Raw genomic sequence first — 21,081 nt, forward strand, 5'->3', positions numbered from 1 at the left:
GTGCTTCTTCATTGGGGTCACAAAATATGCTGGGGTTTCGTTTTTTGTTGAATATGAGATGCTGGAAATCCTTCCGGAGTCTTTGTGAATGTCAGCGGTGTGTTTGATTAACTAGCTATGACCGGGCTTTTTTTTTTTTTTTTTTTGGCTGCTCTCCACACGGCGCGTGTGTTTGCATCAGCGCATCGCTCATGAATACGGGTCCCAGATGTTTTTTTTTTTGTGTGTATGTATGTGACCGATTTAGGGAGGGAAACACTACATACCCATCAACACCACCCTGCTGGCCAAAGTCGGAGACCTTGACGGCGGCAAGATGGTAGAAGAAACACCCACCCGGCCTGTTTCGCAGCGCGACTCGAGCGGCACTTGGTAAGCGGGGTCAGGAGCGGGACTATTAATGAGAGTCAAGCAACTACAAAAATTCAATCAAATGCAAATTTTTCCTGCCATTTGAATTCTCACAAGTGTGACGAGGAGACAATCCAGCATTGTCTTCTCCGACATTTATAATATCAAACTTATGCAAACAGATACTTTAGCATGGTGTTCTGTGAGTGCTTCATATTCATCTCCAGGAGAACATTGTGCTGAGCCAACATATGCAGAGAAAGGCTTTTTTTTTTTTTTTTTTTCCCTCCAGAGTCCTGACAGACATTCTCCCCCAAACTATATACAGCAATTATATAGATTTATGTATAGTTCATGTAATATTTCTTGAAACTCTCGGGCCTTTGCGTATGTTCAAAGTATGTTTTACTGACGACGTGATGAAAAGCAACGATGACAGATGGAACCCAAAGCTGAATTATTCCGATGGTCTTTTAGCCGCTTGGCGGCCGGGATGGCGTGGATTCAACACGTTGTTGCTCTTAGTCATTAAGTTCCAGCAGTTTTATTGCCGCTTGGCTCCCACATATGCAAACACTGAGACGGCCTTTCCTGGAAATCTTTCTGTGCGTCAGGAACATCAAAATCAGACCGGCCAGCGTCAAAACCTTTGACGAGGTCACTGTGGATGGCGACAACGATTACGTTCACCAGGTGAGCAGGACGGGGATGGATGGATGGATGGATGGATGGATGGATGGATGGATGGATGGATGGATGGATGGATGGATGGATGGATGGATGGATGGATGGATGGATGGATGGATGGATGGATGGATGGATGGATGGATGGATGGATGGATGGATGGATGGATGGATGGATGGATGGATGGATGGATGGATGGATGGATGGATGGATGGATGGATGGATGGATGGATGGATGGATGGATGGATGGATGGATGGATGGATGGATGGATGGATGGATCGATCGATCGATGCACGCACGGATGGACGGATAGATGGATGGATGGATGCACGCACGGATGGACGTATCTGGTATTCCTCTTTTTGTGATGGATGGATGGATGGATGGATGGATGGATGGATGGATGGATGGATGGATGGATGGATGGATGGATGGATGGATGGATGGATGGATGGATGGATGGATGGACGCAATACAAGAAGAACTCGTTTAACATCCTTCACACCTTTGGTGAAATAATATCGCGTGTGTGTATGTGTGTTGATCAGGGCGTGCAGTGTGACAGCGGAATGGGCCTCTCGTCCGACAACATGAACACTCTGAAGAAGCTGGAGTCCCTGGCTGGACGACCGCTCAGCATTATGGCTCTGGCGTACGTGCACGCACAAACACACACACACACACACACACACACACACACACACACACGTGAGAGTAACATGTGACATGTTGTTTGCAGTATGAAAGCGATGAGCAAGAGCAAAGAGTCAGTCCTAAGCGAGCCCGACAAGGACAGGTACCCGGCAAGCGTTCCTCCTCTGGACCTCAATCTAGACGACTCGGCGTTGGACGCCGACCTGGAGTGTCACAGCCCACCACCTGATTACAACTACGTGGTGCGCTATTCCACACCGCCCGTGTAAGCTTTTGCCTCAAGAACATCGGCCAAACTGTGAACCGTGAATTGAGCGACGGGCGGGCAGGCAAATTGCTTCGGCGAGCCGGGCTGACTTTGCGGGGGGGCTCGGGTGTTTGTTCCAAGTGAAATGCGGCTCAGGTATTTCACCCGGCTCCATATCAGGCTTTTCTACTGTGAAACGGCTCCACAAGGTCCAGCAAGAGGAAGAGACACACCTCATGTTAAGCTCATGTCAAAAACGAAAGGTTTTGAAAGGAGACCATGATGCTTTTGTTTGCCCCACAATTCACAACAGTTCACAAGTGTCTTAACAATGCTCCTAACGCCATGAGAATTGATTTCTCTTGCCACTAACAACAAAGCTGTGAACTCTTCACTTTGCTTCAACATAGTTCGTTTGCCACAAAAACATTGACTATAATCCCAGATGCAAGTATGCAAGCTTCAGCGTATTTCATTAAAAAGTCAATTGTTGAACATTTTTAAATCGCAGGCCTGCTTACCTGTTGACTTTAATGTCTCTGTACAAAGATTGCCAAAGGTGCCAACTCAACTATTTGTATGCAGGTCATCCAAAAGTTAACTTTTCCAATACTGCAATTGCAGCTCTGCTTACCTTTCGAGTGAAATGTTCCATGCTCTGAATTCATTGTCATCCTCTCCTTTACAGACAACTAATCATATGCAAAAAGCAAAAGTTTTTTGGAATGTTTTATTGCAGCTCTGCTTATGTTTTGGCTTTAAAGTAGTAATGTAAATGTGTCATCTTTAAAGGTGTTATATATATTTAGCAAAATATCCAATTGCTCAGGTTGTCACTAATGAATCCAAGTTTTGTAAACCGAAGGAACCAATAAGTCGACAGATAGAAGCATGATGAAAATGTCATCGGGAGCTTATGTTATTTCATTTCAAACACAAAGTAGGTATTTATTTCACTTGTAAACACTGTCAACTCTGAACTTGAGCGCGTGTGGAGTGATGTTCAAGCAAAGCTGACATGCACCATGCAGATGTTTAAGCTGCTGTGTTGACCAACAGGATTCAGCGGGTTTCCTCCTCATCGTTGCTGTCATGTTAGCAAACGCTTGCAGGGCGGCTATCTTTCATTGTGTTGCATTTATTTGTATTGAAAATGTCATAAGGAAAGTAAATAGTAGGTAAGGGTTGAATAAAAGTACCGTGGAGCAATTCTGTACTGTTTCATGGCCACCATAGCACAAGCAACAAGAGAGATCTAAAAGTGATGAATTGTTATGTGGCGAGGAAATGATGATGCACTGATACTTTATATTTTCATATTCTAATTGTATATTTTATCCAACAGTATTGTAACTCACAAGTCGTACAATTAACAGCTAACTCCTTCATTAGCCTTGTTCATTCAACCTATGTTGTAAAATTCCAGTTGACCAAAATGTCCGTGTCGATGCAGCTTATCTGGAATATTTTTGTATTTTTTTTTAACACGTATGTAACCCGCAACAGTTAAAAAAACATGTACTTTGTTTGTCATTCGCCTTCATTCGTGTAGTGTCATAGTGTAACAAGTTTTATTATGTTTCCCAACACTGTTGCTGAGCATATCAAGCAAATAAATAAAGATCTATATATTTATACTTTCAATGCTTTCTGGCAGGTTTTGTTTATTTTAAGACATACTTAATTGCATTATTGCATATTTGATTTTTAAAAACAATCTCATTTGTGAAAGGATTTATAATTTACAACTATAGGTGTCCGTGGGAATGCCGGTCAACAAATGAGCTGAGTTCTGAAATGAATCCAGCAAAAATCATCAAGAAAAAAAGTACATATTGGTGTAGTCATACAAAATTACACGACAAATGAGTTAATCAACAGTTTTAGCATTTGGTTCCCCTCATGCATTTCAATAAAAATATTAATATTTTAATGAAAAAATGTATTGTCATGTTTTTCGACATACTTGACGCAGAACTCACATCATCAGTGGAAAATGACTAATATAGTTTTCCAAGGATTGCCAGTCAACAAATGATACAATTGCTTAAGCAATAATTGTGACATTTAATACATTTCAAGTTTACATAACTGCACAATAAGTATGGACCCTTACCCCTATTGCGTGCCATGATTGCAATCCTATCAAATTGTGTGATTACCTCCACTGGCCACGGACATGTTTACGCCTGGTCCCGATTACAAGTAAATAATTCAGGATAAATCCACACAACTGAACCAATTTTATCATTCGATAAATATCTCCCAAAGCGGCATTCCTGTGAAATGACTCAAAACGCAGAAAAATAATTGGTAGCCTTCAAATACGTATATTTAGCAGATATTTTGTTTTGTGTGGAAAAGTAAACTATTTTATTTTAAGGCCATACAGCCCTGCCCAACTTCAATCCCTGAGGACATTATAGATAATGAAGTCGAAGGTTGCAAGATTTCCCAGCTCGGCTTCCATCTCATTGAACCCGTGACCTTCCTGTTGATTCACAAATTTTATTCTTAACTCATTCATACCTACGAACAGGAATGTGACACTCTTCGGACGCCGTGACGGCGCTTCCCGGTCGGGCGAGGTGTCGGAAGGACAAAGGAAGGAACTCTTAATCACGATGGTCCCGACTGAAGGGCGCCAAACCTGAGGCTTCCTATGGGAGCCAAGCTTCACTATTTATTCCACATCATCTTAATGTTGCGTGCCAAACTTGGGTTAGTAATGAGGATATAGTGCATTGAGCCGCATATCAAGGCTCGGGTTAGAAATAAGCCCTTGCAATCTCTCGGTTGCCTACTGGGCGTGTCAGAGAGGAACACGAGTCTCCTTGAGGGTTCTCCGCTGTGTTTACATGGAGGGAGGTGAGCGGCAAAACATGCCAACACACACAAACAAAGGAAGGATGTTGGTGGGGAAAGGAGGTGATCAGGGTTGGGTGGGGGGGCGTCGAGGTGGGGGTTGACTGTCATGTTTTTTTTCATTTGGCAACAAACACAACAGCCTCGTGTTGGCAACGGTTATTTTCCGTGATGAGTGGCATCCTTTTGCCTTTCCTGTCTTGGGCTTGAATTTACTTCTCAATGACAACGTCCAAAGCGGGATATCCGAAAAGCACAATCATCCTCCACATTTGTTTCAAATGTAGTCAACTCCCATTTATTGAAGGAATGCGTTCCAGGCTATCCAAAAATATGTGGGAAAAAAAAACCCAGCAATGTCAAGGCCCTATAAATTTCTTATGCATATAAATTTACCTCATTAACACACTTGTGTTTTTAAAGATGTAAATATATTAGACCCAAGGGCACCTCATAAGAATCTTTGTGTACAGTTCTGATTGATAGATGTTTTTACACTATTAGATTTATGACCAAAAATGATCCAAAAATAAAAACAACCATGATTGCTTATGATATCATATGGGCACATCATTGCACCAGCATTATTAAGATTTTTTTTTTGGTGGAGTTGCCGTGGTTCGCAATCCAAGATGGCCGACCTTCTGCACCTTCGTGCATCAGATCGCGCAGGGGTCAAAGACTGCATTTGGAAAGGGCCATGAATTTTGTGGATTTTCACTGACAACTCGCCGCAAATTACAAAATGACATTTTGAACACTTTTTTAAAATAAATCGAAAAATGACCTGACCAAAGCTGTCTGATTTAAACACCAAATGAGCAACTCAATTGAAAATGAAAGTCCCCTACGTGCTCAGAATGTTTAAATTCCACAAGTGTGCCCTGCTGGTTGGAATCAATGTACAGCCTGCCTCGGCACGCACGTCTCTCTGATCTATTTTTGGGCGCGCTTGGACTCAATTAGCCGAAATCCGAAGCGTTTGCAAGATCCCGTCTGGTACGCCAAGACTGCAATGTGAGTTGATCTAAAAATAGAAGCAGATGTTCCTGTTTCGCACGCCTTCCCACAGTGATGCACTACAGTCGCTTCGACAACATCCGCGCAAGTTATGCAACACCATCAATCCACACGTGGGACACAGCATGGGGTTGGAATTTTTCTTTCTCATTTGAAACACATTCATTCTCCTCCACCAGTAGATAGATTTGTCCTGTGAGGGAAATTCAATAGGGAATGGGTAATTTATTTATCACAGGTGATACCCGGATGAAGGAAAAAAAAAAAGCATTTACCTCTCTCTAAACACATCTAAACATAATATAAGTGGTTTTAAAGAATCCCTAAAGCCTTTTCTCACTCTCACTAAAGGGATTGAGAGATAATATTCATAGAACGTCACTTTCAGGAAACAAAAAGACACTTGCTTACACAGCTCTCTAAAAGAGGGGCAGTGTGCTTGCTTCAAGCCGTTTGTCACGGTCCAGTTGAAGTAAATTGTAAAACTGACACAGGCGACAAAAGCAAATTAAGCAAGCCAATAAAGAAACACAAATCTGTTCAACCAAATCATATAATGTCATCTGAGGCCGTTAGCTTAATGCTAAAATGGAATGTGAAATCACTTCCGGTAAATTAACAAAAGACAATATTACAATTCTAAACTTTTAAGCAACTGCTTCTCTCAGTGACGGGCCACGAGTTTCTGACCTGGTCCTGCAGTGCTTATTTACTTCTTAAAGACACTTCATGCCCCAAAATAATATTCTGCAATATTATATAGCTATTGATAGCATAAACAAAGGCAGAGACAGTTTCCATATTTGAGAATGAATATCAATCTTAAAGTTGTTGTTTTTTAACTTCCCAATAAATCACCTCCTTGCAACTCCAAACCACCACACTATAGCAGTTCATCAATATTATTTTTAAATCAAATGAAAATATTAAATGGTACTCACCAGAGATGCCGTAGCAGAGCCCCTTCCTTGTCTTTGTAAGCTAGCAATAACGTTCACACATGCCACTGTCCAAAAAGTCCTTTTTGATTTTATACGAGCAGACCAGCACCGTTTTTCGTAGATCGGGACTCTTATAATGCATCTTTCCTTGAAAATTTCACCTTGAAAATAAATTTTCATGCATATCCGATTTTCGCCCTCTTCTGTTCAGTCACCTGCACGTAATTATTTTCTTGATCAACCAATCAGAAAACAGGGAAAACAAATGACGTCACTGAGAGTTTACAAAGGTGAAGATTCTCGAGAGAAAACGACTTTAATTTTTACCTTTACAAAATATATATTCTTGTTAAGATTGACGCTTAGTTTCTTGGATAAATAATTGCATTTATTTCAATGCAATGAAGCCTTTCCCATGTGCAGAATAAAACATTTGCATCTAATTGTTTTGTATGTTTTTTATTTGACTTTGTGTATTTTGTTTGTATAGTACAGTTAAGTTCCACTGTTTTTATAGTGCAGTAGAAAAACTCAAACTGCATAATATTACCATGCCTTTCAACAATAATAGATGTTTTTTTTTTTAACAGGTCGGGACGGGGGGGGGGGGGGGGTCGAGCGCAGTCCTAGAAGTTGTACGCGGAGCAACGCTGCCCTCTTGTGTCCACTCGTGACATGGCCGGCAAAGTGAAAACTAATGCCTCAAAAGTCCACCAGAGAGCAGCAGTGCGTTGACGAAAGCTTGACTATTAAGAGCCAAACGTCTAAAAAAAAAAAAAAGTTTTAAAAAAAGTTTTAACACAACAATTGTCATCCTATGTGTTGCTGTTATTTATTTTTTGCCTGCACAAGTGAGCTTTACAAGGTCTCGTACGTGACACTATGTGGTAAAACACCCCAAAGAAGTCTCACAATTACATATTTCAATTAAACGCCTCACACGCAATAAATACAATTCTGTTGAAAAAAATATATATATACAAGAGTAGAAGACGAAAAGTGTTGTCTGTCAGTAGACACTCATAAATATTTTGTAGGCAATGAAGAGCCATCGTCAACATTTATGAGCTAATTAGTCACCTGACAAATGAATGAGCCCTTGAAACGGTTCCAAATGATATTGAAGCCATTTAAAAGTAGTCCACGTGGCTCCTTTTGCATGCCCGATTTTGAACATGCAAAGGGAGGATTTGCAATGATGACCCTATCGCTCTCATGAGGGGAACAAAGGGGGGAGGCAAAGGGGCAGGGGTGTCTTCATCCTTGTAACCGGAATTAGCTGCGAAGTGCGACCTTGAGGTGTGAATGCAGCACACGGTTCAAGGGAGGGGGAGGAGGAGGTGTGCTGGGCTGGGGGGGTCCTTCTCCCATACTTTGCACCTCGTTTGCAAGTGAATATGCGAGCAAATATTGGAAGCGTGGAACAAACGTGCACAGTTCGTCCGTTAAGGAGACACTTATCGTCTTATCAGATGGGAAAGTTTCGGCTCACAAACTGCTGAGTCGGTTTGACTGACGTCACACTTTTCACAGTGAAGACGCGCAAAGTGCTTCCTTATTGGAGAACCTACAGAAACACGTCAATTAAAAGTTAATAGAAGAATAAAAACAAAGACGGTTATTTTTTTTCATTGTTATCTTTTTAAAAGAAAAGCTTATAGCGTATAAATGGGTTGCTCCCCCCCAAATAGTCACTCATATTAATATTTACATTTATGCAATACACTTTTTGTTTATGTTGTTTTCTATCATTTTAACCAATTCGATTTTCATATCAATAGGAGTGAAAATAAATTTGTATAACGGTGCATTTTTTGGTGTATGCTGATATTCGTTAAAGTCACGCAAGATTTTTTTTTTAAAGGGGAGCGCACTATGCTTACTTGAAAAATAAAATTCAAATCACTGTAAAAAATATATATATTTAAACCCAATCAGCTTATAAAAGAAATCAATTAAATTTACCATATTAACAAGGGTTGTATCTAACGGCATGTTCAATGCAAAAAACATTTAGAAATATATGCAAAAAAATAAAAGTGTCTTCATGGAATGGTCCCGGTCAGTCCAAACGTATTATTATTATTATTATTATTATTATTATTATTATTATTATTATTATTATCATTTGCGCTTTTTTTTTTTTTTTACTTTGTGGCCTGTGGTTGGCGCCTCTCATGTAAATGAAGGAATTGTGGAAGAAGGCCCACTCTCACCTGATGACATGCCCCCTCGCATGGGTGTGTGTATCTGGGGATGGGGGTGGGTGGGGTGGTGGAGTCACTTTCATTTGGATGCAAATGTAAAAAGGAGTTGACGTCAAGGCGGCTGGCTGGCTTGCAGACTTTTAGTGGCATCTTGTCAAGCAGCAGCAAGCACATCATGTGAGAACACCAGCAAACTGCACGGACTACAACAAACAAAAGGGGGGACCCCCATTCTGGACCACTTTCACGAGGATTCCCTTCTAGTTTTTTTTTTCACCCCCTTTCAAGCATGTGCCCGGCTTAGACTTGTTCCAGGTCGAACCTCCTCCACGAAGCGCGAGCCAAAGCCATGTATGTTGGATACCTCCTGGATAAAGAGAGCGGCATGTATCACCAAGGCCCCGTGCGGCGTTCCAGCATCAGCCTGCCCCCCCAAAACTTCGTGTCCTCGCCGCAGTACCCTGACTTCAGCGGATACCATCACGTCCCCAATATGGACTCGCACGGCCACGGTCAGGCGGCGGGCGGCTGGGGGCCGTCGGCGTACGGAGCCTCCCGGGAGGACTGGAGCGCCTACGGCATGGTGCCCCCGAACCCGCTGGCCACCCCAGTCAATAACTCGTCGCCGGCGCAGGTGCCCTACTGCTCGGCCGAGTACACTCACATGCACCCACCGCCCGCCTCCGCGCTCCTGCAGCCGCCACCGCCCACGGACGACGGGAGCGGTGGAGGCGGTGGAGGCGGTGGCAGCGGCGGTGGCGGCGGCGGCGGCGGCGGCGGGAGCGCGCACATGTCGCCCGACCGAGAAAGGCGCAACTCGTACCAGTGGATGAGCAAAACTGCGCAGTCTTCCTCCACAGGTGAGACACGCACAAAAAACAAAAACAATCAGACAAACATACATTTCATTAATAAATTCGTATTAACGTTATTTTATCCTCAATACATATTATTTTCACACTCGGCACGTGAACAATTTAACTTTGTATTTTTTGGCACTTGGCAAAGTATGGCAAAGAACCATACTTGCTTTCTAAAAGGTGTTCTTTTTCCTTATTAAATGGGAGCATATTGTGATATTTTTTTTAATATATAATTGAGTGTAAATCACACCCATAATAGCCCATGGAATCCTATTTGGTTGCTTAAAGTCTATAACGTGCTAACGTGCATGTCATTTTAGTTTATTAACATGTGGGGTTTTTTGCACACTTCCTTAAATTTTGCAATCCTATTGGTTCCAAAGATCCATATTTGGTTCCCAAAGTCGTTATCCCCTTATTAAATAGTGTCATAGTTACCATATTTGGTTCCTAACAGTGATGGCCAATAATAATAATAATAATAATAATAATAATAATGGATGGATGGAAAATATAAAGAGCCAATATTTTGTTTGCACTCGTGCAGCAACGATACCATATTTGGTTCCTCATGGGGATTTACATTTGTTTGATAGCATGTATTACGTTCTTGATATGACAGTGTACTATTTTTGGTTCCTAAATGTTCTCCTTATAAGTCATAGTCACAAAAAGTATATTTGGCATCTTTAAGGGCCAAAGAGGTATGCTGCATTTTTGATTGATAAATGTCAGAACAAAGAAGCACATGTGGTAACTAAAAGTTATTTGTCCCCATCAAATATTGCATAAAGTACAATTAAAAGAGCAAGAATCCATAATACTGCTTTTGGTTCAGGCCAGTGACATTTCGCTTATTTGAAAGGCTCATTGTATTCTGTAAAAAAAAAAAGATTATATTTGGTTACTAAAGTTTATTTTTGTTTTATCGGAGGGTGGATTTTCACACCACAATTTGGGAAAAGAGGCATATCTGCTGACTAAAAAAAGTCTGCTTTTAAAATGAAAAGGAAATGAACCATATTTGGGTCCTCAGAGATATTTTCTCCCAATAAAGTACTTTATGTTTAGGACCACTCTGCTTATTTTCCAAAAATATGTTTTGGCCTTATTAGTACTCACATATTAAACTTAATATTCTTTCCACTGTTAATGGGCCCACAGGCCCTATTTGGCTCCTTTCCAGCACAAGGCCCCAATTGAAATGTGCTTCTTCCCAAGGATGCAAACTTGTTCAAATAGATCAACCATTGGTCATTAACTACATTAGAATGCACGATCAGCATCGCTAACAACAAGATTATCGACTTATTGATAATTATGACAAAACGAAAACCAGTTTGAATTTATGTTGCGCATTTAATAGCCACAAATATATTAACAGCCTGCACTTGTATTTAATAGTAACTAAACTACTGTGTAAGGAACAAATATTCAGTTAACATTTTATCATATTTATCTAATGAAAAAGCAGTTGATTTGCGTGAAATGTAATAGCATTTTAAATATCAGATAGCAACACATTTTTATTATTAAAAAAGATAAAAATGAAGATAAATACAATTATTTATCGTTATGGACAGATAATAAAGTATTGGTTACCATTTCATTATTTTGTGTATGCTGTTTATCTTATTTAAGTGCTGTTTAAATGATTTCGTGAACATAATAGAAATACAATAAAAATCAGTATAGTAGATTTTGTGGCTTAGATTTTGGTGTAATGAAGAATTGTTTGGAGGCGTTATATAGTTATCAATTTGAAGGAGAATGATCAATTATTTCATGAAAATAATGCATTTAAAATATGTACAATTCATTTCCTCATGAAGTCCTTGAAAATTTTAATTTTACAATAAAGTGTTTGACATGTCCAATTCATATCTTGGATTTTATACTGTTAAATAATAGATTTTAATTTAAATTGAATTAATAAAATAGAATTCATTTGTTTTTTCAAAAGTAACTACAGCCCATTACAAAGTTTACACCCATTGTCAGTATTTATTGTAAAAAAATTAAAAAACTTTCACATCTTTTCAACAATTTTTATTGCATTTTCTTGTTGTCTTGTTCATTTTTTCCATTCTTTTAATCCTCATCTCTGAATAATTTGTGTTTTAAGAACCAAATGTGGTCCTTGAACGCACACTAAAGTTTGCCATTCATAAAATGAGTCTAATCAACATCGTGACGATGGCCCAGGCTCTGCACCTCAGCGGCGTGCGCGTGACGTCATCACTACTTACGTTACGTTACACGAGAGGGAGACACGCGCAATAAGGCAAAGAGTGAGGGATAAATATGCAGATCCGTTTATTGACACCATGAGCAGAATTCAATCAGATAAAAAGGTTTGTATGAAGTGTGGAAGTCTATTAAAGTAAAAGTAGAATGAAAGGTGAATGCTGTGGCTTGGGTTCGTTGACATAATTAAAAAAAAAAAATCCAGATGAAAACGACAGATGAAAACATGCATGTGGCATATTGGTATGTGATAAATATATTCTAATTATTCCGCAGTGCATCTTTGACAGTGATTGATCAAATATACACACTTAAAATGCTGGGTTAAAGACATTCCAATTTGGGTTGAAAATTGGACTGACCATATAAAACACATCATAGTTCAGCTTCACATTGTCATGTAAGACAATTAAATAAAATCAAACATGATTGGAAACTAATTATGACCAGTTGGGGGTCGAAGGCACCACAAAATAATTTATGTGTTTTGTATTCCAATGAAAAACTTAGACATCTGGTTACGTAAATAGGTTCTAGCCTAATGCCACAATTTAGCATTTCATGCACGTTACAGGCTAATCGTGGTCAAATTATTATTTCAGGACTACACTGATTCATGTGCACATTATATTCAATTTGCAGTGACAGTGTAGTATTTTGTGGCTACAAATGACTATTTTGTGCATGTAATCCCTGCAGTGGCCTCCATATTTATGGGTACCCATGCATAACATATGTTAGAACCCATAAAAGATTTCATTTTTATTGCCAAAGGTTAATCTCAGACTTAAAATTATAGAAATGCTTCACCAAACACAGAATCAAACTCCACCCATGGTTATCACAATCCCCTGCATGAAGACCAAACTAACGTATTGGTGCAGTTGAGGAGGAGATGAAGTAGCAGCTGCACTCCAGTCAATCTAAAATTGCACTCTAGATAAAAACTAAACATAAAAGATAGATGCAACCTTAAAAAGTAAGAAAAATCCATTCTTGGACTGATTTTATCTGCTGGCTATCGCGTGTGTGTGCGTGCTGCAAGAATTCAGAAATCCCGGTGAGTGACTGGCTAGTCCACATCAAAGCGGACATTTGCGTATGTGAAGAGCAAAGAGCAGAGATGCGGATTTGATGCTCACAGCTGATAGGGCCGGTCCAGGCATGCCAAAGGCCGGCCACCGCTTTCCGGTCCGACCAGCCTTGGCTCGCTGTCTTTCACAATTTTGTAAGCCCATGGTGCATATTTCACTTGAGAAACAGCACTTAAGCACACTAAAAATGTTCTCGATTAACCATGGAATTAAATTAGAATTAAATGTGTCTCAGGTTAGCTTAGCAATTAGCTTCACTTCCCCTTCTTTCCTTGTCATCCCTTTGCAGTGATATTGGTCAAAAGCGTTGCTCACTCGAAACGAAAGGGGATACGACGATTACTGACTTAGGAGTGACTTGGAAACATGCTTAGCTACATTAGTAGACAGTCCAAGCTTGTTGCAAGCTAGCAAAGTCTTGCACCTAGTTTGTCTCTCAATAAGAAAGTAGAAGTTTGAAACTTCCCTTTCGTTTGTGTCTAGCACTGCATCCAAATATTCCCATTGCTGTAGCTGACATCCAGCCGGCCAAGTATTCAAATAACTATTTCAGAGTCTGCTCAAATGTAGCATTTGTCACACGCAGTGTTTGGAAATCTCAGCTCAATGATAACTGCAAGTGCATGCTTTTGTTTTCCATGTGTCCCGCAAAGGGAAGACAAGGACAAAGGAAAAGTACCGGGTGGTGTACACGGACCACCAGCGGCTGGAGCTGGAGAAAGAGTTCCACTTCAACAGATACATCACCATCAGGAGGAAAGCCGAGCTCGCTGTCAACCTCGGCCTGTCCGAGAGACAGGTGGAACACGCAACACACAAACAAGAAAAAAAAAATCATTAGTAGCATTCGTTATATATTATGCTGTTTTAATTTAATTTCTATTTAATTATAATTAAAATAGTCAGTCAAACGTTAATACGCTAGTTTGCGAGTGATCCAGTTTTAATGTAAGGTAAATGATGAAAATTAATATGATTGATGGAGATTATTTAATTATTGTGAATTTATAATAAAAAAAGATTCTGAAGTAAAAAAAATGTATGCTGTCGTGCAACAAGACCTTCATTTAATACTGTAATTTATTTGTAGTTTTTTTACAATACACAGGGGAAAAAAAAGATCAAAAATAAAATTTAATAAAAGAACTATAAATAAAATAAGATAAAATGACAAAAGATGAAACATACTCTAGGGATTAAATACAATTAAAACAAGATACATTTAAAAATAAAGTGAAAAGATAAAATCAAATAAAAGTGAAAAACAACATATAATATAGTCAAATAAAATTTCAAACATTTAAGATGAAAAAGTACAACAAATGACAACAAAAACTCAACAACAAAATAAAGCAAACCAAAAATATGATATCTGCGTGTGTATCTTGGCTGTAGGTGAAGATCTGGTTCCAGAACCGGCGTGCAAAGGAGCGCAAGCTGATCAAGAAGAAAATGGGCCAGTCGGATGGTAGCGGGGGCTCCGTGCACAGCGACCCGGGTTCTGTCAGCCCCCTGCCAGTTCCGGGCTCGCTGAGTCCCACAGACATCCACGGCACCCTGTACCCTGCCCCCCATCCACACTCTCATCCCCATCCACATCCCCATTCCCATCCTCACCCGCATCCCCACCCCCACCCTCAGCCCTCTCCAGCACAGGCCATGAGCACGTTGCCGTCCATCAGGAACATACAGCAAGTGACTGTGAGCCAGTGACGTGGCGCCAAACGCGCGGAACCAAACGGAGCACTCCGACACGCTGCAGCAGGACACTTCACTCCAAATGCTTGGCTTTTTTTTAAATAAATATAATAGTTTCATTAACTTAGCAGGAAGAGGAGGAGGACGAGGGAAGATGAAAGGGGTCCAGGGGTTCTAACTTCTAAAGCTTGACGACATTGTTTGTGAATTTTAATGAGATATAAATGTTTTGGGGGGGATGTGATGTCTTTGTTTGTGAATAAAATGAAAACTCAGGGAATAATCATGTTAAATTTTCAAGTGTAAAAAAATATATGGATGATAATGATATAGAATGGTGTTCTATGGCAATTTTAACAATGTATATAAAATACTTTTTTTCAGTATTTCTGGAGTCTATCCATTAAAAAGAGTTAACACCATGTTTAAAATGTGAATTTCATTGCTAGAAAACATACAAACATATTTACCAAACAACTTTAAATGTATCGATTTTTAAAGTAATTATTTTGAATGTCTAATAATGTTTAAAAAAATGCAAAAAATATAATATAAGGAAAGTTGAGGGGCAGAGATAAAATGAAAAAGTATTAAAGTAGTTATGGGCACTGTACATTTTTAAAAATATATAACAGCAGAGTCCCGCATAATTGGCTCAATGGTAGTGGTCGTCTCTCAACCCAAAGGTTGGGGGTTTGATCCCCAAATTTTGTGACCATGTTTTAAAGTGTCCTTGAGCAAGACACGAAACTGCAGTTGGTGCAGTGTGAAGCGCTTTGAGTACCAAAGATAGAAAAGTGCTTTACAAGTGACATCCCATTTACCACTCAATAAAGTTTACTTATGGGGGTTATTCTCAGTGAAATTTGTGGTGTGAAATATGGGTGCATCTTACAAATGAGGCCCACTTAACACTTGCACCTTGCAAGCCCCATATCATAAATGTGTTCAAGATATATACATCATTGTAAATGGAGTGCTTGGGTCAAAAGGGTCAAAGTACTTGGTATTATTTATGAGAGCCCCTCTTGTCTTTCCACTCAAAAATGCCAAGTAGTTTGAAAGCTTTTCTATAGTCATGAAAAAACATAAATGTCCTCCACTGTATATATTTTAGATTATTTATATTTGGTAATATGATCAATATATAGGTAATTTCTTTTTTGGGACGTAAAATGTTCAGGCATTTCTCCTACCTGACCTTCTGCCATCGTGCGTGCTCGCTCTCACGCTCGTACGTCCAGGCGTGCGCGCGCGTCTCCGCGTGTGACGTCACGTCTCGCTGTCCCAACATGGCGGACTTTGATACCATTTACGAGTTAGAAGACGACGACGAGGACGAGCGTGTCGTCATCGAGGAGCGCTTATCCAGATACTGCGCGGATCCCGTTGTGATGCGCGGCGCCGGACACATCACAGTGTACGTTTTTTTTCCCTTGCTTATGTTTCGTCACGGTGTCGTGTTTTGTTGCAGCCACTTCTGCGTCTTGTAGCTTGTGCAGCCGCTAGGTAGCTAAGTAGCTCACTTAGTGAACAAGAAATGACCCTCAGGGTGTTGTTATGACACGAAGAGAGCGTCTCCACCACCTGACGTCTCCATGGCAACCTATAACTTGAGGCTGTTGTTCGGTGTGGTCCAGCCGGCCGAGGAGGACAGTGGGTGACGCGACGTGACGTTGGCTAACGAGCTCAACGACACGTCACGTCACGTCAACGTGTTTAACTTGGACGTCGTTGACTTTATGAGTCGCGTACGAGCGTGAAAAACGTCACTGTGCACTGAGGAGGTGACTTAAAGCTAAAACTGGCACCCTATGTGTATCCTACATCGTTTGTGACGTCATCTGTTACTAGCCGATCTGCCAACGCTGTTGAAGCCTCCTATTCAAGGTTTAAGAACGATTTGCCAAGTTTTATTTTACTTCTTGACATTTTTACTTATTTTATTTGACTTTAACTTCTTATTAACTTTTAAACTTCTTTAATGGACCTGTTTCTTAAATTGTAATGATTTTTTTTCAAAACTTATCGTTTGTTGTATTCGGATTTTAAGATCATCTTTATTTTTATTAATTTAATGTTTTAATTAAATTATATGTTTAGCTTAATCTTTTTATTTAATGACTTTATTATACTATAGATTTTTTTATTTGGCTTAATGACCATTTTCACAAAATATTTTTCTTGACAGGCATTTTCTTTCTGTTGAATCTATTAATTTATTTATTGAGTGGACTGTTTTTCATGACACTGGAGCACTTTGGAAATTGTGGCCTGAGAATTTGTACATATATTGCTGTTTTTATTTATTTATTTATTTATTTATTTAAGGGAGCAAAAAGAAGGCACTGATTACATCTTCATAATGTCATCTCCATGTGTTTGCCTGTGCAGGTTTGGACTGAGCAACAGATTCGATAGCGAGTTCCCATCTATTCTCACGGGAAAGGTACATTTGCACATTGGAACTTTTCTTGTGCTTTCTACACACTTCCAGATGAACAATTAAAAGGCACAGCGCTTCTTTTGTCTTCCCCATTCAAACATTCCTGCTGGCGGATTGGTCGCGTCCACACGGGCCCCGTCAATGAGTAAGCCGCCAGCGGGGGGGTGGGCAGGCCGGTCTCGACCGCGGGGTCCGACTCCAGGTGACGAAATAATGCTAGGGCGAGAAGAAAAGGGTCTGTTTCCTGGGTCAGACGAAAGAGCACAAAAAGGCTGCAGGGCCGCGTGCGGGGCTGAGGGAAGTGCGGGGCAATAAAGCGCACCTCCGGCATTGTGAGGCCGGCCGACATGTGATGGACGAGCTCACAATTATGATGATTGAAGGGTGCACATCAGGCCCTGCTGGGCTTTATTCCCAGCTCTTTGCTTGTTTGCAAAGAGACCTTTGCATCCTGTCATAAAAGATTACGACCCCCTTTTATGGCGTACAGACTCGGGGCCAGCAATGAGCATCCATTCAGCTCGGTGCTGGCCAGCTTGCCCACCCGCCCGCCTGCCACAGGCCGCACTTCTGCTGCTTATCTTGTCCTTTGAGGCCAGGGACAATGTTGGAAGATCGCGCCTGCGCAGAAAACATCTAACAGTCCATTCCCGACAAAATATCGAAAAAGAGTGCACACTTCAGTTTATTCCAAACAAATGTCATGAATGTCAAATATGGCTGAATGATTAGGAAAAATACTGTTACTGCAACTGAGATTGTGATTATTTAAAGTTCTTCCTCCAAAACACAAGCAATAAGTAAACTGCGCTGCTCTCGCTTTTATTTGGTGCCAGGTGGCACCGGAGGAGTTCCGCGCCAGTGTGGGTCGCGTCAACGCCTGCCTGAGGAAGAACGTGCCGGTCAACGTCAAGTGGCTGCTGTGCGGGTGTCTGTGCTGCTGTTGCACGGCCGGATGCAGCTTGTGGCCCGTCATATGTCTCAATAAGAGGGTCAGAGAAGAGACAAAATACTCGAGTGCCCCAAACGGCACTTTTCGTTCATCGGTGTTCTCTTCCTACTACAGACAAGAAGGTCCATTCACAAGCTGTTAGAATGGGAGAACAACCGATTGTACCACAAGGTAGCTAACCGCCGTCTTCTCTCTCTCTCTGACTGTTTCATTCTCAGTTTTTGTTAGTCTCTTACTCTTGTCACCTTTTTCTCCTCTTTGTTTTTTCTTTTCTCTCTAACTCTTTCTTAATCTTTGTCAATATCTTTCCCAGTCTGGTTGTCTGTGTCTGTCTGACAAGTGTTTGTGTGCGCGCGCGCATGGACATAAAAAAAGCCCTTCAGCATGTCTGGCCACAGTTTGACCTCACATGCCAGACTGTGTGTGTGTACGTGTGTGTGTGTGTGTGTGTGTGTGTGTGTGTGTGATGAGTCTATTGATCTGGTCTTTTCTGTTCAGCTGGGCCTGCACTGGAAGCTGAGCAAAAGAAAATGTGAGAGCAGCAACATGACGGAATATGTAAGTTGTGTTCATCCCAGTGCACTTATGACAACTGTGAACTGCCATTAAATGAAAATAACATTTGTTGTGTGTGTGCAGGTGATTCTTATAGAATTCTTACCCAAGTATCCAATACTGAGACCAGACTGAAGATGCAACCTGCAATGCCTTTTCTACTTCAGTGCCTTGTTGGAATGAAAAAACAAAAACAGCGACGTCCGCCCACCCGCCCCCCAATTCCCAATGCAGCTGTACGTGAAACTCTTGCCACACTGTCACTTTGCTTTTCAGCGCATTTTGCACAGCCTGTGAGACTCGTCAGCCCCTTTGTTGCACTCCTTTTTCATGATCGGCCGGGGGTGGGGCAGTGAAAGTGCATTTATACCCCCAGCGGAAGATGTTACGGCCTTATGTTTCTTTTTTTAAGAGTATAAAATGGAAGGTGAATTCAATGCTACGTCGGCTTATCTGTTTAAACCCATGTCCTGGCAAGTTTCCTTCCCTCTGTGTAAATACTGTTAACGTCAAATGTCCATTGTTTACATATTAGCTGTCGTTGTTGCCAATGAATTGCTGTACCAGTTTTTGAGTTCGTACGGACCTGTTTACCTTGTAAGCCATATAGAGTATATGTAGTTCTAAAGAACCTAATAATACGCCACAGTGTTGAAGCTGTCATGTTTGCCAATAAGGAAGATTGGAACCCTTCGTTTGTGTCATTTGTTTTTGTCGAGTTCACACGTGTCAGTCGAGGCCCAGGGGCTGGACGACTCACACTAAATAGTGTCATACCCTTTTTCAATAAAATGGATTTATTTTCATTTGAGCAGAAAATCTATGCCTAAATAGCAATTTTTCTAAACTTAGTCAATACTTGTGACTTCTGATATCAAATTCAATTTGCTGTTATAAATCTGAACAAGTGTAAGTACCATTTGGTCAAAGGAATGGAACATTTCTGGAAGTTTGGTTAACTTTTCTTGGGAATTTAAACTGGAAATTTAGGAATTACGCCATATGGAAAATGTTTCATGGCAATTTGTGGTCATTTAAACCAATGTATCATGTTCAAGTACGATTCTAAGATTTTTTTTTTCTCTTATACCACGTGATGGCATTAAAATACTTTGGAAAACAAGTCCAAAAATGTATTTGCAATTACGATCCATGCGTCGGTGTTCTGATAAATATTGCATTGGTGCAATGAGGTTTAAAAAGATTAACTCACCCATTTTTTGGTCATCTCGCGGCGCCATCATTTTCACATTTTTCTTCCCTATACTGTCGACTAGACTTGAGGTCAAAGTGCCCCTGGGCTCACATTTTGAACATCACAGCTCACCCGTTTCTGGTTTTCGCCCCGTTAGCTTTACTTGTAGCTGGGCCATTTTTAGGTCAAGGTACTGCTAGCATCAAATCTGCTTATTTCAGTCAGATGTGAAAAATCCAAGCAGTTTGCTCCCTTTTCTTAGCCATACTGGTCTCTGAGGAAAACAGTGTAAAGCTTCCGGTTTAGTTTGATCCTAACGTGTTGTTATTGGACTTGTGTTACATAGAAGACCAGATGCTTCTTTTATCATGTTTTCTTCCATGGCTGCATCCATTTTTACTAACTAGAGTGCCTCTCCAATAGTTGAACCACAGACTTGCAGACTGAATTTTATGTCCTGTTAGCATTTCTTCAAAATGTTTGCCCACGTGACCACCCATCTTACAAAAAAGCAAATAAAACTCATTTGGACATTTCATTTGTTGTCAATTGTCTCTGCCCCACAAAACCTACCTCGTCCAAATCTTGTTAGGCAAGTCGCGGCGATGGAATCGTTAACTTTAACAAGACGGCCCGCAATTACTTGGACACGAGTGTTACAGTCAAGTAGCAGTAGTAGCAGTATAAACTGGTCACCGGACCTCAAAGTGAGTCAAGCAATAGAGCCAGAGTCCCTTTTATGAGCCTTTGTCTGATTGCTTTCATGTCACCCAGCCTGCTGGCCTGCAGCACAATCCTCGACCAACATCAATAAGATAAGAAAGTGAAACATTTACTGTCATACAAAACCCATAACTCCATTTACAGGTAATGAACATTTAGATTCTACAACACTTTCTGATCAATTGGGTCTGAACAGAACATGAGGCCTTCAGCAGTAGGCGATTCTGTCCACTAGGGGTCAGGCTGTACAATATGTTGGACAGTTTTTTTGGACTCTTGACCAGTCAATGCAAAGCTGTTATATTTGTACTGTTTGTGTAGCGTAATTGCCACTAA

General features: G+C 40.7%; 3 protein-coding genes and 2 long non-coding RNA genes across 6 annotated transcripts in view; 3 read left to right on the forward strand and 2 right to left on the reverse strand.

Moving 5' to 3' along the window:
• kdrl (kinase insert domain receptor like) overlaps nucleotides 1–3,583 on the forward strand; it is a 32,944-nt gene extending 29,361 nt beyond the window's left edge. Inside the window, exons 27-30 of the mRNA XM_049738113.1 lie at nucleotides 248–372; nucleotides 966–1,044; nucleotides 1,587–1,690; nucleotides 1,778–3,583. Coding sequence (XP_049594070.1) covers nucleotides 248–372; nucleotides 966–1,044; nucleotides 1,587–1,690; nucleotides 1,778–1,961 — 492 coding nt within the window. The 3' untranslated portion in view covers nucleotides 1,962–3,583. The remainder of the gene's footprint in view (nucleotides 1–247; nucleotides 373–965; nucleotides 1,045–1,586; nucleotides 1,691–1,777) is intronic.
• The window catches only part of LOC125979670 (uncharacterized), a 33,100-nt gene extending 26,105 nt beyond the window's left edge, over nucleotides 1–6,995 (reverse strand). For both annotated transcript variants that reach the window (XR_007485378.2, XR_007485379.2), the window contains exon 1: nucleotides 6,766–6,995. This is a non-coding gene — a long non-coding RNA (uncharacterized lncRNA). The remainder of the gene's footprint in view (nucleotides 1–6,765) is intronic.
• A 2,326-nt stretch (nucleotides 6,996–9,321) lies between these two features.
• On the forward strand, nucleotides 9,322–14,889 carry cdx4 (caudal type homeobox 4). The gene is made up of 5 exons (XM_068651195.1): nucleotides 9,322–9,677; nucleotides 9,756–9,832; nucleotides 13,830–13,975; nucleotides 14,572–14,742; nucleotides 14,833–14,889. The coding sequence occupies exons 1-5, from the start codon at nucleotides 9,322–9,324 to the stop codon at nucleotides 14,887–14,889; spliced, it is 807 nt and encodes a 268-aa protein (XP_068507296.1).
• Nucleotides 12,128–16,186, reverse strand: LOC125979659 (uncharacterized). The gene is made up of 2 exons (XR_007485375.2): nucleotides 16,071–16,186; nucleotides 12,128–13,960 (listed from the first exon to the last, which is right to left on the reverse strand). It is a non-coding gene; the product is annotated as an uncharacterized lncRNA (long non-coding RNA).
• Nucleotides 16,123–20,560, forward strand: chic1 (cysteine-rich hydrophobic domain 1). Its single transcript, XM_049738092.2, has 6 exons — nucleotides 16,123–16,294; nucleotides 17,269–17,323; nucleotides 18,157–18,312; nucleotides 18,387–18,443; nucleotides 18,771–18,830; nucleotides 18,912–20,560. Exons 1-6 carry the CDS (start codon nucleotides 16,167–16,169, stop codon nucleotides 18,960–18,962), a joined length of 507 nt encoding a protein of 168 aa, XP_049594049.1. The 5' UTR covers nucleotides 16,123–16,166; the 3' UTR covers nucleotides 18,963–20,560.
• Nucleotides 20,561–21,081: the final 521 nt, after the last annotated feature.

Source organism: Syngnathus scovelli, chromosome 1 (assembly GCF_024217435.2).
Source record: "Syngnathus scovelli strain Florida chromosome 1, RoL_Ssco_1.2, whole genome shotgun sequence".
NCBI lineage: Eukaryota > Metazoa > Chordata > Actinopteri > Syngnathiformes > Syngnathidae > Syngnathus > Syngnathus scovelli.

Coding starts and splice junctions, on each gene's coding strand:
- chic1 (XM_049738092.2), top strand. CDS start 16,167: ATGGCGGACTTTGATACCATTTACGAGTTAGAAGACGACGACGAGGAC. Junction 18,313..18,386: donor TCATATGTCTCAATAAGAGG/GTCAGAGAAGAG, acceptor TTCCTACTACAG/ACAAGAAGGTCCATTCACAA. Junction 18,444..18,770: donor ACAACCGATTGTACCACAAG/GTAGCTAACCGC, acceptor TTTTCTGTTCAG/CTGGGCCTGCACTGGAAGCT.
- cdx4 (XM_068651195.1), top strand. CDS start 9,322: ATGTATGTTGGATACCTCCTGGATAAAGAGAGCGGCATGTATCACCAA. Junction 9,833..13,829: donor TGCGCAGTCTTCCTCCACAG/GTGAGACACGCA, acceptor TGTCCCGCAAAG/GGAAGACAAGGACAAAGGAA. Junction 14,743..14,832: donor TCCACGGCACCCTGTACCCT/GCCCCCCATCCA, acceptor TCTCCAGCACAG/GCCATGAGCACGTTGCCGTC.